Genomic DNA, 17461 nt, shown 5'->3' with positions numbered 1-17461 from the left:
TCTTTCAACGGGACAAGAACAAACCTTGTGCATCTTCTTTCAAAGTAAGACTTCTTTCTAATTCATTTTACTTTCAAATTTTGATGTCTAGGTAGATTATGTATGAGTTTGATCTTTGTATTTTCTCCTATTAGTTCTTGAGATTAAAATAAATATGAGAATTAATTTTTTCTTTATTTTTTTATAATAAATTGAAACTGGGTTTGGTGTCTAAAGTCAAATCAGGCCTTATTTAATTGGAGATTGATTGAGTTCATGATTTGTGCCAATATTTGTTGAGGATTTTTATGGTTGTTTTCACTATTTGTTTCTATTGAGATTGGGCTGCGTATTTACTTGTAAGCTCTAGGTATTAAGTTGATGAAGGGGCACATGATATTATAGAAATACTAAAGATAAGAACTGCATATTTACTTTATTTTTATGATTGGTTCTGATCGGTGAATGTCAGTTGGTATGGGTGGAAATCTTGTTGATTTGGTTGGTGTTTATGTTATCATCTGTGCAACTGTTGATGTATTAGCGAGTTGGTATAAGAGTGACTGAGAACTGTAATTTGACGACTTCAGGTTGTGAAGTTTACATCAATCGATACACCTCTGCTCTTGGTTTCTTTCCATTTACACTATTTGTATTTAAAATTGTATATTAGTTGATTGTTACAGTGCATAATATTATCACTGGTAGCTAAGGTAAGTAGCAAAACAAAATATCAACTCCTAGTCAGCCTACCAAACAAACTTTAAATGGGTTAACAGTTCAGGTTTGCTGTCCTCGTTGCTAGCTTGGGCTTGAAACTGGCCTTGTACATCACTTCCTGGATGATGCGTCAAATCAAAATAATTTTCGATTCCTCTCTTGCCACACTTGATATATGTGATTAGTCATAGTCATTCGGTAAATGTGAGCATGATGTAAATTACTTCTCATGTTATTCTAAGAACAATCAAGTTCACCTTGCCAAATTAACATCAAAGCCTACTTTAGTGAAGTATTTTTTTGCCTTGAAATTTTTAATATTTTCATTTATGTAGGATGACAACTAACCAAACACCTAAGGTTGGAAAACCATACACCAAATGGAGTGAAGTTCAAGATGAACATTTCATTTACTTTATTGCTGAACAAGTTAAGTTAGGACGAACGCAACCAGGAGGCTTAACCACTGAAGGATGGGATAGTGTAGAAAAAGAAATGAACAAGCTATATGGGGACAAATTAGATAAGACTAAAATGAAAAATAGGATGAGGACTTTGAAGAAGATATATGCTACTATGAAGAGAATGTCACAACATAGTGGATTTGGGTGGAATGAAGAAACTCGAAAAGTTGATGTTGAAGATGATGTCTGGGAGCAATACCTTGCAGTGAGTTACATATATTCTTATTTTTTTCTCGATATAGTTTAAATTTATGTTATTTATTTTCTGATTTAAGACTATTGATAATATAATAGGCACACCCAAAAGATTCTAAGTATAGGACGAAGAGGTTGCCAGACTATAATACTTTGGCATTAATTTTTGGAGATACTGTCGCTGATGGTAGGAATGGGTGTGAAATTAATGATGTCGAGGATTTTCAAAGTGAATTCACTGACGATGATATAGCTGCTGAAAAAGTTATTATATCTGCTGAAGATACACAATTTGTTGACCAGGATGATGGATATTTTGTTCAGAACATGAACTTTACTAGTCCTGAAATAGCTCAATCATCTAATCAAGAAAAGAGAGCAGGAAAAAGGCATTTAGATGAGCAACCAACTTTGACATCACGTCCAAAGAGAATTAAAAATTTTATTGGAAATAGCTTGGCAAAATCTGTTGATCGATGGACAACAATAGCTGAAGAACAAATAAGGCTACAACATGAACCAAAAACACTTCCGCTGAAAAATTAATGCCTTTGATATTGGAATTAGACTTGGATGATGAATGGACTATGCAAACTGTTGACCTCCTTGTAGATAAGAGAAATGCTGAATTTTTTGCTGCTATCCTCCAGAGCTTAGAAAGAAATGGGTCATGCGCAAACTTGGTTTATATTGAGTGATGTCGTTTAAAAGCATATTTTGTTGTTCGAATGACGTTTTGGGCTAGTATCTTACTTCTAGATTATCTATTCTAGAATTAATCCTAAGACTTATCTTATGTTTTGTTAAGATTGTATATGATATTATCTCTTCTTTGTTTTGAAATTACGTTACTTATCTTATGTTTTGTTAAGATTGTATATGATATTATCTCTTCTCTTCTAGATTATCTATTCTAGAATTAATTCATTTACTTGTCAAATAGGATGGCAAAGGATGATCATGTCATGGTAATTCTAGCAAAATGTGTAATTTTAATTAGTATCATTGCAAGTTATTTTGGTGTTGGATCCAAAAAAAGAGTGCACAGATCAATTTTAACTGGAGCAGATTTTATTAAATATTTGATTGAAGGACATCCTCGTGGATGCTATGACCTATTACGTATGAATGTTGGATGTTTCTTGCAATTTGCAGATGAGATGAAAACAAGAGGTCTATTAACTGATTCAAGAATGGTTAGAGTTGAAGAACAACTGACTATATTTTTATTTACGTTAGCTCATAATGAAAGGAATAGAGTTGTGCAAAATCGTTTTCAACATTCGGGAGAAACAATTAGTCGTTATTTTAACAAGTGCTTGAAAGCTTGTCTCCGATTAGGGAAATACTATGTGAAACAGGCAAGAAAAGATATTTCGCATGAAATATCCTCTAATCCATTTTTTTATCCTTGGTTCAAGGTTAGTTTTTAGCATTACATTTACTTTTACTAGTTAAAATTTTATAATTGTTTTGTGTCATATTTTAAAATTTATTGTAAGCTTTTTGAAGGATTGCATTGGAGCTATAGATGGAACTCATATTCCTGCACTAATACCCATGGAAGAACAACCGAGATATAGAAATCGTAAAGGAGTTCTTTCTCAAAATGTCCTTGCTGTTGTAGATTTTGATATGAAATTTCAATACGTGCTTAGTGATTGGGAAGACTCTACTTCGGATTCTAGAGTGTTAAGAAATGTTGTTTGGGAAAGATCACAAAATAGATTGAAAATTCCGAATGGTAATTTACTAATAATTCAAATAGTGATATTATTTATTTTTCTAAAGAGTTCAAGCTGATACTTGTAATTTTGTAGGAAAATATTACATTGTTGATGCAGGCTATGCAAATACAAAGGGCTTTCTAGCACCTTATCGTGGTGCATGATATCATTTGAGAGAATGGAGCCAAACACAAGCACCACAAAATCCTCGTGAGCTCTATAACTTGAGACATTCAAAATTTCGAAATGTCGTAGAGAGGACATTTGCTGTTTTGAAAAAAAGATTTCCTATATTAATGACTCCTCCTCCGTATTTCATCAAAAAACAAGGTTGGATTGTACTATCATGTTGCATACTTCATAATTTCATTCGTAAGTGGAATTGGCAGGATTCATATTTTGAAGAACACATGGAAGAGGAAATAGAAGATTCTCACGGTTTGAATGATATTGACTCTGATTCTGATTCTGATGAAGAAGACATTGGACGAGGACCGACATATGCTGATAAACAATATATGTGCAATTTGAGAGATGAAATAGCTCAACAAATGTGGAATGCTAGAGCAATTAGGTGAATATCATAGATCGAATGATTCTCTTAGTTTTGTTGTGACTTGACTGTATAAAAAAGTTATGTTGTAGCAAAAAATATACTTCTAAGTACATATGTACGCATATGCCATATAGATCAAGGATGTAAATCATGTGCAATACAAGTTGCCAACATTGTAAGAAATTGTCTTTTGTCAATTATCCTAGTCGTTGGACGGATTGGTGGGGAAAAGGAATGGGAGTAGTCTAGCTTGTGGATGGAGGTTGCAAGGGACTTAAGTTCATATGTATTTGGAGTAGTCTGTTATCACAACTCATGAATGATAGAGCAACATTTCTTTAAATATTTTTGGTCTGATGTCATTCATGATGGCAAATCTTGTTAACTCCATATTTTTTTTTGTTTCACTGCTACACCACTTGTATGTCACCCAAGTTATGCCATTATTGCAAGCACAACTATTATCACTGAGCGTGCAATCAGTTTCTTTTTGCCATCTCAAGCATAATTTTGATGTGTGATGCTGGAAAATCTAGGCTTGAAAAAACTTTTGTATTCATTAATTAATTTAAGTAGTAATATTATTTACTTAAAATCTAATTTATTTTAAAATTTAACTGTGTAATTACATTGTGGCATCCAAACAGGACATGGGTAATTACAGTGTAATTACACTGTGGCAACCAAACAGGCCAATGTAATTACTAGACAGTGTAATTACTAGGCTGGTAATTACTACCCTAGTAATTACACCAATTCCAATTATCAGGTGGTTTTCCAAACAGACCCTAAGTATAATTTTTAAGAATCACATTAATGTATCTTGACTTGCCGCCTCTGACAAGCAATGGCAGGATCTCTCTTGGCTTAACTATGATTTGATATCAAATGTTGAGTATTATTAAGCACAATTAATTGCTACAATTTTTAATTTTATTATTCAAAAAAGGAGTAACTTCAATTTTTTATATTTCTCTACATTCAATTTTTTTTCTTTCACTCATATTCTAATTAGAAATCAAATCAAACCAATTATGAGCAGCTGTTTTTTTTCAATACTAAATCACTAGTCGATTTTTTCTCAAATTATCAATTTGATGTGATTTGTCGATATTCTTTGAATACCCCTAACTTGCAAGATCTCTCTTGAATTGTTTTCTATCTTGCCCAATTATGATATAATACCAAATATTGAGTATTATTGAACACAATTAATTGTGTATGATCTGAATTTTATTATTTCAAAAAGGACCAGCTTCAATCTTACACATTTTAAGTACACTATTTTTTTTTTCTTTTACTCATATCCTAGCAACTTTTATTCTTTTGCTCCCTCTTTTTTTCTCACTTTTCTTACATATTGTTTTTTCTTGCTACCACTTTTTATTTTGACATTAATTAACGGTGGTAATAGCTTAATTACCGTTAAATATATATTTTTAGAGGCAGTTACTAGTGACAATTACATTTTAGCATTCTTTGTAAATGTCGCTAAAGTTTATAGTGATATTGAATCGAGTGACAATTAACTAATGTTGATAAAAACTTTAATATTTTTTTATTAATGTTGCATCTATTATTGCTAAAAGTTATTTTTATTATAATAAAGGATCTAATAAAAGTATAACTTTAAAATCATTTTTTTCACTTAAATCATAACTTTTTTTAAAAAAAAAATTCTTTTTGATTTTTATGTTAAGTTAAATAATATCACATAAATTAAGACAAAAAAAAGTAATATATTATATTACCACATCTAAAACCTCTCTTGCTTGGTAAAAAAAGAAAAAATGAAAAGGATATGTTGCCACCCACCTCATGCACATATATTGAAGTAGGCGTCACTCGTCAAGTTAATATTCCTCATAACCACAAATGATTTTGACATGGTAAATTGAGACAAATGTCCTGTACGTTGCTGTCTTCTTGAGCCAATTCAGTTGGTTGAACATTAATTATGGAAACAGCAAAGTTTTTCTCATTATTAATAATCCAATAAATATGATGTTACTATATATTATTGCTTTAAAAGTATGTTTCATATTAGTTGATCATTAATTGTTTTAGTTAATCACCTTACTAAATTAAGAAAATATTAATTAAAATTTTTTTATATTGCCCTCGCAATTGATTCTTTTTGTAAGTGTTTATATCTGTTTGTAAAATTCCTAAAATGTTTTTTAAGGGGTGATTTAGTAAAATTATCTTTTTATTTTTTAATATGTGTGTAAAAAGAAAAATGATCAACTAATATGGAATGAAGGGAGTAAATAGTAATATTTAGGAAAAATAATTCAACTATACCATTTGATTGTGCGATTAATTTTATATTTTGTTTTGTCTCATAAAAAAAATCTCTATTGTGATGTTTCATCTCAAATGTAATTTTTCTATAATGTTTTTATAGAGGAAAATTTCGCTAGCTGGACGCAAAGTAGGTTATATATATATATATATGATGATGATTTTAGGTACCTATTGTCTAAAATAGAAGAGGTATCAATCAAACATATATATCGAGAAGCTAATGGAGTTCCGAATAAGTTAACCAAGAATAGATGCGAGATAGATACTTTTAGAAGCTTAATTTTGTACCCCCAATCCCCCTACATTTAGTATTTATGTTATTAAAAGAGATCGAATGAATACAATGTTGCCTAGACTAGTCTCCTTATGTAATGACTCTTAATTATATGGAATGAATAAATTTCATATTACCAAGAAGAAAGAGTATGTTATATATTTAAACCTTTTTTTTTTATTTATTTCAGAGATTGAATCATTTTTAATTATTCAAGTATGTAGTAGAAATAAAATCTTTAATATGCAAATTCACATTAAACCGAACTTTAACTTTCGAATATCGAATGAAATATATATATATATATATATATACTATATTATAACTTATAATAAATCCAATACTTAAGGTCCATTTGGACTTATTACTAACACTTTTGCAGTCTTGGTCTTGATCTGTCTGTTGCCGTGTTGTGCAACTAGTGGTTGACTTTGACAAAAAGCCAAAACAAACCTACTTTTCAACGTTAAAAACCCCTTTCCAGAAAAAAATAATAATTTATTTTTGAAAAACTACGACTCTAGACCTTAAAGAATCTGATTATATATTGTTTTTGATATGACATAAATAAAGGAATAAAGAATCTGATTATATATTGTTTTTTATTTGACATAAATAAAGGAATAATACGTGGCTAAATTGAATATGCACTATTTCATTAGTTTTAATTTGTTTGATCTGTTTTTTTTTTTAATTCGTTTTAAAAAAGAATAACTATTTTCCTTATAATAATTTTTTTATTTTAATTTTCACATGACATATTAAAAATTATATAACTAAAAATTATTTTTATACATTTGACATATCTATAAATTAAGATCATAAATTTCATGCTAAATTAAAATAGGGCAAATAAATTAAGACGTAAGGAATACATATGCCACTGAAAAGTCAAATTTGGATCACAGCCATTTTTTCCTTGCATAGATTATAATTAAGTTGGAGTTTGATGATTGCTGGGCTGTCATTAATTACAATCAAGAAAATGGATCATATTTTATTACTACATCTCTTCTTGTATTGTATGGTGTATTTTCGTAATTTTGTTTAACCAATGATCGTTGATAATCAAGTACTTTCTCCGTTTAATAATAGTTATCTATTATATTAAAAATAATTATCAACAATACTTGTTCAGTTTAAAAAATCAAGAGATAATTTATCTTTTGTGAAGATGCCATTCGTTTGATGAGAAATAAAAAAGAATATCGAACACATTTTTCAAAACATTAAATTTAATAAAGTCAAAAGATAAAATAATTAATATTTCTACTATTATTTATTGTTTCTTAAGAGATGTGTCAAGTCAATAGTGGACAACTATTGTTAGACAGAGAGAGTATTACTTATTTGATTACATAAAATTGGAGTTAAGCATTTTAAAATCTACATATATTTTATCGTTTTCACACTTAATATGTTGTTGTAGTTGAGAAGAATGATTTTTTTTGTGTTTCGTTTTTTAATCTAGTGGTGGTTTATTATTAAATTATTGACTAATTTGAATTCATGTTACGGCCTATAAAAGAGAAATGCATCTTACTTAACATGATTTTTTTTTCATATTTATAACTCGAACTAGAGTTATTTGATTAAGAACGAAGAAATGATGCAGTATTCAACAATAATTTTATGGGGTTCATATATTTTTATTTCTTTCTTCTATTATGAATCTTTTTACCTACCATGAGGTTAATTTCTGGGACATTTTGCTACGGTAAAAAATAATATTAGTGTAATAAAAAGTCAAAATACATATATATTAGAGTCTGATTAATTAGATCAATTTATCTTCTATATTTATCCACGAAACTTAGTACTTTTTAAATTTACTTTGTACAATTTGCTAGATTTTATTTTTTATTATCTTTTGTTTTGATGTAGGTGTTTTATTTTGTTTAGTTTGTTTATAAAAGGAATGCCACTTTTTATATTTAATATTTTTTTAAATATTTGATATTTAAAATCACAAAATTTAAAATATATTTAAAGCATTAAACACAACTTTAACTTAAGATAATAAATTCAAAAATATCTTTATTTTAAAAACCGAATATATCGACAATCTCTTAAATTTGTCCGTAAACAAAGGGAAGCAATAAGCTTTGGACAGAGCCAGATTGAGGGCCAGCCGGCAAGGGGAGCAAGTTGATCGACTAATAAATGTTTTGAGTAGATTTTTATCCAAAATGGTCCCATTAAAACATTTTTTGCAAATACAAATATTCTTCAAATCATATAAGTTTGATGTGTTTTTATCATCATCGAGCATCAGATGATAATCGTAAGAATTAATTCAAATTTACATTACGTAAGATTTATCACTTATTTAAGAAAGAAATGCTTTCTAACACAAGAATTTTTTCATATTTAATATTTGAATTCAAAACTTTTGATTAATAGTGAAAAAATCTTATCTATCCATCACAATCTTTATTGGCAAAATGAAATTGACAAGTACAATTAATTTTAAGTAAAGTAAAAACACGTATGTTAAATTTTAAGGCAATGTGCGTATGTTATAATTTTAGTACAATATTATAGTTTATTAGCACTGTATAAGAAAATGTTATAGTTCTAATTTAATATTTCTTTTTTTAACTAAATAATCTGATATTTAAAATTATTAATCCGCTAAATTTAAGTGTGTTGGATAAGTTAGATGAGGGAAATAGAAAGTTTATCATTTTCCTGCTCAAAATAATAAGAGGTGAAGTCTTTTTATTTGATTTTTAAATGTGCAGTTTCCTCCTTATAATTTCTGCCACTAAATGGCAAAAGAGTGAAGAATTAAAATTTTACATATAATGATATTTTGGAGTATTTTCTTTGTCTAAATTTATGTGACACAATTAAAATTTTGAAAGCTTATCAGTTTTTTAAAAATATTTTTAGTTATTAATTATTTTAATTATAGTATTTTTATGTAATTTTCATATACATAAATTTTAGTTTTTTAAAAAAACTTAAAGCTTATATATCTGAATTCACGATTAAAGTTTAAGAGTTTGAATCTCAAAATTTCAACCATGCCACATAAATAGGCACCCCTGTCCTAATTTATATGACATAGTTCGAATTTTGAGTGTCAAACAATAAAAAAAAATTACCGCAATTTATTCGTATATCCTTTAAATATTTTAAATTATTAATTCTGGTAGCTTATAGTACTTTTATGTAATTTCTAACTATGTAACTTACAAAAATCCCAATAAGTTTAGTAGTACCTAATTACCTCCCTTCCCTCCACTTTTCATTATCACAAAACTTACCAGATTTAGATTTCACATACATGTATTTACCATGTTTAAATACATGTATCTCGGATGCATAAAGTCAATTAGGTGTAATTTGTTTTAGGTACACTATATCTAAGTGGATTCACATGTATTTGACTCTCTCGCTCGCCTCTCTCCTCTCTCACTCATCTCTTTATGTATCTGATATTCCAGATACATGTATTTAGTGTAATCACATGTATTTGGTATACATAGAATATCTCGCTCACTTCTTTTCCCACTTTGGTGTATTTGGTAGTAAAATACATATATCTGACTTAAAATCTAATATAAAATTATATTAGTGATACAATATGTAATTATTTCAAGTAATAAATATGATAGAATTGTTTGTCCAATAAAGTAATTTATATTTTTAGGAAAAATAGAGAAGTTGACTATCAAAATTCAAATTATTTCTTATAAATTAAAATGTTTTATAAAATGTAGGAGGTAATAACTAAGAAAATATCCATTTATCTCTCGTACTGTATTTATTGACTTGACTGAGTAGCAAACTGGCAACCCCATAGTGGTCCCCACACAGCTTAGCGAAAATCAAACAACCCAACTACTACTACTGCTTACCCGCCATTTCTTTTCTATTCATTAACCATGAAAAGTCCAAATACCCAATTTTCCGGTGGCCGGAGATCTAGTTCCGGCGCCGTATCTATGTCTTCCAACTCCCTGGGTTCCCGTACATCCGATCGTCTTCCTCATTCACCTAGTACATCTACCTACTCCTCAACTACTACTACAATTTCTCAAAAGTCAAATTCCGGCAGGAATCCGGTCATAATCGCCGTCAAATCCATTGCAGAAGCTTTTGCGTCCTGTTTCACTCCGCCGGAGCCTAAATCTTCGAGTACTAATTTTGGTGATTCCGATTCATTTAAAGCTCCTTCAGGTATGTTGAAATTTTTTTATACACCGACACATGGAACATGATTTTCATTAAGGATTTAAAAATATGAAGAAGTAAATAGATGAAGAAGCGAAATGATTCAACTATATGTATATAAAAAATAATTTTAATCTTGTATATATACAATATAATTTTTCGCTAAAAGGTATTCAAATGAATACCTAGCTCTGCCCCTGCCCTCTGACAATAGAAAATGAATATGCTTTACACAATCAATTTTACTTGGAAGTCTCTGCATCTATGTGCTTTTGAGGCTTATTAACCCAGTAATTTCATCAATTATGGCAATTTGGTTTCAGCCATGAACAGAGATAGATCCAGTGTAAAAGCAATAGGTTCATGTGCATCCATTATTTACACTGCAATAGGTTCATAAGCATCCATTATTCTTACCTTTGAACTAGACAATGTACATTAAAAGAATTATATCAATTTGTTTGTCTGATGTTGATTTGATATAGAGTTTTAGAAGTAAAAAGGACTTTTAAATCTTGCAGTCTTAAACTAAAGATATGTAAAATATACCAAAATTTCCTTTAATCTCGTGGTCTTAACACATGTTAGGTAAAAGTTAGAATTAAGGAGTTGTCAAAAAAGGAAAGAGACAATCTTTTTGATACGGACTAAAAAAGAAAGTAAGACGGAAAAATTGAAATGGACGAGGAGAAAATTTCAATATGTATCATGTATATGATAAATATTGGGTACACCTTTGACAATCTACAACATGCTTTTTACCATTTGGGCTGTGTTTTGAGTGGAAAGGAAAATAATGCATTTTACATATTGGATTCATTTTAGCATTAATTGATAACACTACAGTAAATTAGATGGAGCTACAAGAATGTGTTTGACTTCCAAGTTTGTGTATGTTTCTCATAGCAAGAATACAAAACTTGACTTCCTAATATTCAATTTAGAGGTTTTATTAACCCATCAGAAGTATAGAAGTGAGACTAGAATAGACCATAGCAGGGGCAGACCCACCTTTGTCCGAGGGGTGTCGCTCGACACCCCTCCGTTGAAAAATTACAAGGTATATAGAGGTCAAATTTTGGTTTAATAAATTTATATACAAGTATTGATACCTCTTGACACAAGTTAAAGGCTTAGCCTAGTGGTTAAGGTGCTGTGAAAATTTCTTAAGGTCATGTGTTCAAGGCCTACTAGCCTTCCGCTACTGGACCATAGGGTATCTTGACTCTTGAGAAGTGATGAATTGAACATTTTGCTTGAAAATGTGTAAAAGATTTTCTTGTTGTAGTGTAAGACCAACCTAAGTTCGAAATTGGATGCTTAGTTTTGGTTGGAGGGATTGAGGTTTATATATGTTATAATAGATTGAAAATTAATCATGTGATGCCTATAGGAACAAAACCTTGCAGGTACAAGTTGATGGAGATTTTTTATCATAGTTGTAGACGTATACATTTACATTAAATTTATCATAAATGAACGAGTACAATGGTACCTGTATACATTGACTTAATCTTGTAATTTTTCGCTGAAGGGCGGTTTAGATGAACCCCTTGCCCCCTACCTAGCTCCGCCCCTGCACTGACAACAGAAAAAGAATATGTTTTACACAATAACCTCACCCAAAATATAATTACTTGTAACTGTTCAGCATTCATAACAATCAGGAAAATAGGGTAAGTAACTATGTGCTTTTGAGGCTTATTAACCCAGTAATTTCATCAATTTTGTCATTTGGGTTCAGCCATGAATAAAGATAGATCCAGTGTAAAAGTAACAGGTTCATGTGTATCCATTGTCTTGCCTTTGAAGTAAACAATGTACATTAAAAAAAATTATATTCTTGTTTCAATTTGTTTGTCTGATTTTGACTTGACAAGGAGTTTAAGAAAATAGAACAAACTTTTGAATCTTGTGGTCTTAAACTAAACTAAAGATATGTAGAATATACCAAAATGTCCATCCTGTGGTCTTAAACATGTCATGTAGAAAGTTAGAATTAAAGCGTTGTCAAAATAGGAAAGAGACATTCTATTTGAAACAGACTAAAAAGGAAAGTAAGACAAACAAATTGAAACAAAAGGAGTAGAAAATTCCAATATGTATCATGTATATGATAAATATTGCCTACACCTTTGTCAATCTACAACATGCATTAGCTTTTTACCATTTGGATGTTGAGGCTGTATTTTGAATGGAAAGGAAAATAATGCATTTCACATATTGGATTCATTTTATTATTAATCGATAGCACTACAGTAAATTAGATGGAGCTACAAGAATGTGTTTGATTTCGAAGTTCCATTTCACATTGATCAGTTATGCAGAGTTAGTATGTTTGTCACAGCAAGAATACAAAACTTGACTTGCTAATATTCAATTTAAAGATTAATATTTACTCTGCATCGGACGTATAGAAGTGAGATTGGATTAGACCATAGAGTACCTCGAGAAGTGATAAAGTGCAACGTTTTGGTTATAAATGTGTAAAAGATTTTCTTGTTGAAGTGTAAGACCAACCTAAGTTCGAAATTGGATGCTTAGTTTTGATTGGAAGAAAATTAAGCCAATTCCTTGAGGGATTGAGCTTTAATCATGTTGTAATAGAATGAAAGTTAATCATGTGATGCCTTTAGGGAACAAAACCTTGCAGGCACAAGTTGATGGAGCTTTTCCATCATAGGTGTAGGCATACACATTACTTCAAATTTATCATAAACAAATGAGTACAGTGGTACTTGTATACAATAACAACAAACAACAACAAACCTAGTGTAATCCCACAAGTGGGACAGTAATGCTTGTATACATTGACTTAAATTATGTCTCCGTCTATGCTCAAGGCCATTGGACAGTATCTAGCAACTGTACATGAGTTGTTTATGTTGGCCGTAAAGATATAGTCAAGGAGGAGTTTATTTCCCCATGGTTAAAGCAACAAATATCTTAGTGTCTGAATTGTAGTAGATGAATTTTGAGCTTAGTAAACATTAGCCAATAGTTATGAGGTTTATCGGGTGAAAGTACACTATGCTTTGCCAATGGCTGTAATTAGACAACAATTGATGGAAATTCACTGCAGATGAGGTATAAACACATAAAATATTTAGCCAACATTTTATAGTGACAGGGAATTTTCAGGCAATGATTTTGTGTAGTTGAGCACTCATTGTAATTCGGCACTATGGAATCATATCATTTGCTTTCCTCTATTTCTGCCTTTGCAATCTCCATTTGACTTCGTCCATTTGAAAATCAAAGAGGAGTAGAATATAATAATAATCGATTTCTGAACTTCATCCGGAGGCATTAAGTAAATAAATTTTGTTTGTCCTTCCCTTTCTTGTTTTGCATGGGATTTCAGCTGGATTTATTACTCTAAAAGTTTTCCTTGTTTCATTCTTAAATATCCCGTTGATGTTGATTTTTTGTCTTGTAATGAAAATTGAATGATATAAATTCTGTACAGTCTTGAGTTGGAATTTGCTGTTTCCCTTAATTCCACGAGCTGAAAGACTGATAAAACTCCACTTAGTTTGTATTTCATTTTATAGGAAAAGGAAGTTCACTAAATACTTCAAAAAGATTCTTCACATTTTAGTTGGTTGGAAATTTTCAGTTGCATCTGATAGCGGAAGGAAGAAGAGACACAGTAGCAGTAGCAGTAGAGGTCGAAGCATCTATGGTAGTGAAAATAATTCAATTCATACAAAAGAGGCAGGGAGTATTAAATTCAACATGGAAGATATTTATAAGGCCACAAAGAACTTCTCCCCAAGCCTTAAAATTGGTCAAGGAGGTTTCGGGATAGTTTACAAGGGTTGCCTACCGGATGGAACAGTTGTTGCAATCAAACGTGCCAAAAAGGTACACTTAGTTACTTACTATTAATATCAAGCTTGTTCCTGTATATTTTCAAGAACTTGAACATGCTAAAAATTTGGCAAGAGTACTTAACTGCCTTGTATTTGCAGAATATACATGATAAACACTCGGGAGCTGAATTTCGAAGCGAGGTTCGAACTTTAGAAAAAATAGAACATCTAAATTTAGTAAAGTTTTATGGGTTCTTGGAGCATGGAGAAGAAAAGATTTTGGTTGTTGAGTATGTCCCTAATGGAACTCTTAGGGAACACTTGGATAGTGAGTTCTTGATCTTGCTTCTGAGTTTTCATTTTCCATCAATGTTTGGCTCTGGCATTCACAATTGCGGCTTTCAATGCTTATCCATAATGCTTATGTCATTTAATGATGCAGGTGTCAGTGGAAATGTTCTTGATTTCGCGTCAAGACTAGACATTGGAATAGATGTAGGACATGCAATTACATATTTGCATATGTATACAGGTACAACTGAATTATTTTGCATTACAGGTTTTCTTGAATTCTTGGCTTATTTATCTAGGATTTTTCTGTTCTTCCGATATATCATAAAAAGAAAAGGGTGCTTTGGATGCAGATCACCCTATTATCCATCGAGACATCAAGTCTTCTAATATTCTCCTCACTGAAAACCTTCGAGCTAAGGTGGCCGATTTTGGTTTTGCAAGGCTAGCAGCTGACACTGAGTCAGGAGCCACACATGTTTCTACCCAAGTTAAAGGGACAGCAGGATACTTAGACCCAGAATACCTGAGTACCTATCAACTTACTGAGAAGAGTGATGTCTATTCATTTGGTGTTTTACTTGTGGAACTTGTTACTGGAAGGCGCCCAATCGAGCCAAAAAAAGAAATCAAAGAGCGCATTACCGCAAGATGGGTATGCTTCTTTCTTAAGAGTATAGCTTTTAACAATGTAAAAGAAATTTCTACACTATCAAGTCACCTAAAAGAATCATTCATAAATAGTGGTGGATTAGTGACATGAAAAATAAGACAAGTTATCTGCTACAACAGGTTAAAATACATTGATGGTGTAAAAAGAACACACCGCCACTGTATATAAGTTAAATCATTTTCATAATGTCAGTACAAGATGCTATTTACTGTCTTTTCTTTTTAGAGATAGGCTTATATGTTCACCAAAGAAGTATTGACAAAAGCTGGTTTACAAACAGGCAATGAAGAAGTTCACCAGTGGAGATGCAATCTTAACTTTGGATCCAAGGTTAGAAAGATCTGCTGCAAATAGTTTGGCCATGGAAAAAATTTATGAACTAGCTTTGCAATGTTTGGCTCCTCATCGACAGAACCGGCCTACCATGAGAAAGTGTGCCGAGATTCTATGGAGTATCCGCAAGAATTACAGAGAACTAGCCGGCTGATATACCTGCTCTCTCTCGACTCATGAGCACCCTATTTTAAGAGTGAACAGAATGTATGTGTTTTTATGTTGTATGTACACATAAAAGGTAAGTGGCAGGGAATGTATTTCTGATGATGAGAAAGATATCAATCAAAAAAAGACAAGATAGATTTTGGTCTGATGTGATAGTTGCATTGATATTGGAATGTATAGGGAGAAATGAGTACATTGTAATTCATGGAAATCTGGGCTTTTGGCAAAGAATTTTGAAGGGGCAACTGTCCATATCATTGGCTTGTAAGTTGTATGTATGTATGTAGTGATTTATTTGAGAAGGAATCTCAATATAACTTTTTGGTGTCTTTCTTAGGAATTGTATATCTGAGAAAGTGCTTCAAATGTCATATGAGTTTTGATATTCAGGTTATGGTTAACTAGAATAACACCTTGTTTGGATGGTTGTTAGTTGTTACCTATTGTAATGTATTGTATTGTTAGTTTAAATATCATGTTTGTTTTAGTTGTTACTTTAATTTTAATTGTATAGTATTATTTAAATTCATTGTTAGGTAACGACGAAAAGTCTCGTTTTATGTAATGACCGATTTGGTGTGATCGCATTGTTATCTTAATATTTTCTTTTATTTTTTCTTTATCTATTTTATTTAATAATCTTATTTTATTCTTTACCCTACCTCTTTATAGTAGCTCTACTCCGTTATTGATGTGACATTATGACTTATCTAAGTTGTAACGATGGAGAACGGTATGATCTATTCAAATGTTGTATTCATTAAAACAAAATACTATATGATACAATATTTATTGCTTGAAAAATTCATTCCTTACTATAATTCATTGTGAAGAAACAACAGACTAAATGAATCTATATGATACAGTCGAAAAACTAGTCACATTCATTTCAAGAACATATTTTAGATCTTCGGAGTGAATCACAAATAGTAAGAGAATAATTTCCTTAATCAAATGATCTTCAAATTTCTCACTTTCTCAAGTCTTTCCAAATCGATCAACTTGAAAATTTCTAAAAGATAGTCTGTATATATATTTGAGCATGCTAAATATTTGGTATGAGTTATCAGCTACATTGTATTTGGAGACTGTACATGTTAAACACTCGGAAGTTGTAATGATTTGCATGATCGTTTTGTTCTTTTGAATTAATTTTCCTACGTTGAACCTTCTCATAGTTTCATTATGTTATTTATGACTTACGAGAATGGAATGACACGATTTTCAAGGTGATCAAATAAGAATTGAGTGAGATTTTTAATTTTGAAAGTTGAGAAGTTTGACCAAACTCAACATTTTGGGTTAACAAGCTCAAAATGGAATTTTAACAGTTTCATTAGGTCCAAAAGGTGATTATTGACTTGGTTGGATGATTGATATGAGTCCCGAGACATTCGGTAGGCATTTTGGACCATTGGATAGAAAATTCTAACTTTCTTAAAGCTTAGAGTTGACAAAGGTCAACATTCGGTTAAGATGAACCTAGTAAGTTTGGAGCGTGTTTTACCACTATTAATTTGTGGTCTCAAATGATTTTTGGATACTTGATCAAAGTGGAGTTTTAATCATGTAGTTAGTTCCTTTTGAACATTAAATCAAAGTTTGGAGTTTGAACTATAATTCCTTTTCTCTATTTTTTCATATTGAAGAAACGAAGAATGGTCAGATTTTTCTTTTATACTTGTAAAAGAAATTATATATAACCTCTATTATACTCTCTTGATATATTTATCTTTATTTTTATACGTTGAACATATAGTTACTCCTAAACTGTTAA

The 17461-nt window shown here is 30.7% G+C and overlaps 2 protein-coding genes across 3 annotated transcripts; both read left to right on the top strand.

The window, feature by feature from the left end:
- Positions 1-1904, top strand: LOC125863635 (uncharacterized protein At2g29880-like). Its single transcript, XM_049543681.1, has 3 exons — positions 1-44; positions 1035-1368; positions 1458-1904. The coding sequence occupies exons 2-3, from the start codon at positions 1036-1038 to the stop codon at positions 1902-1904; spliced, it is 780 nt and encodes a 259-aa protein (XP_049399638.1). The 5' UTR covers positions 1-44; position 1035.
- Positions 1905-10024: 8120 nt separating this feature from the next.
- LOC125866025 (calmodulin-binding receptor-like cytoplasmic kinase 2) lies at positions 10025-15939 on the top strand. 2 transcript variants are annotated; one of them, XM_049546309.1, is made up of 6 exons: positions 10027-10410; positions 14024-14271; positions 14379-14547; positions 14662-14751; positions 14864-15165; positions 15464-15939. In XM_049546309.1, exons 1-6 carry the CDS (start codon positions 10116-10118, stop codon positions 15668-15670), a joined length of 1311 nt encoding a protein of 436 aa, XP_049402266.1. In that variant the 5' UTR covers positions 10027-10115; the 3' UTR covers positions 15671-15939. The 2 variants fall into 2 exon arrangements, with proteins under 2 accessions (XP_049402265.1, XP_049402266.1); XM_049546308.1 differs by having other exon boundaries at positions 10025-10410; positions 14379-14751.
- Positions 15940-17461: the final 1522 nt, after the last annotated feature.

This window comes from Solanum stenotomum, chromosome 5 (assembly GCF_019186545.1).
Source record: "Solanum stenotomum isolate F172 chromosome 5, ASM1918654v1, whole genome shotgun sequence".
NCBI classification, from domain to species: Eukaryota; Viridiplantae; Streptophyta; class Magnoliopsida; order Solanales; family Solanaceae; genus Solanum; species Solanum stenotomum.
This window is presented reverse-complemented; position numbering and strand designations above follow the sequence as displayed.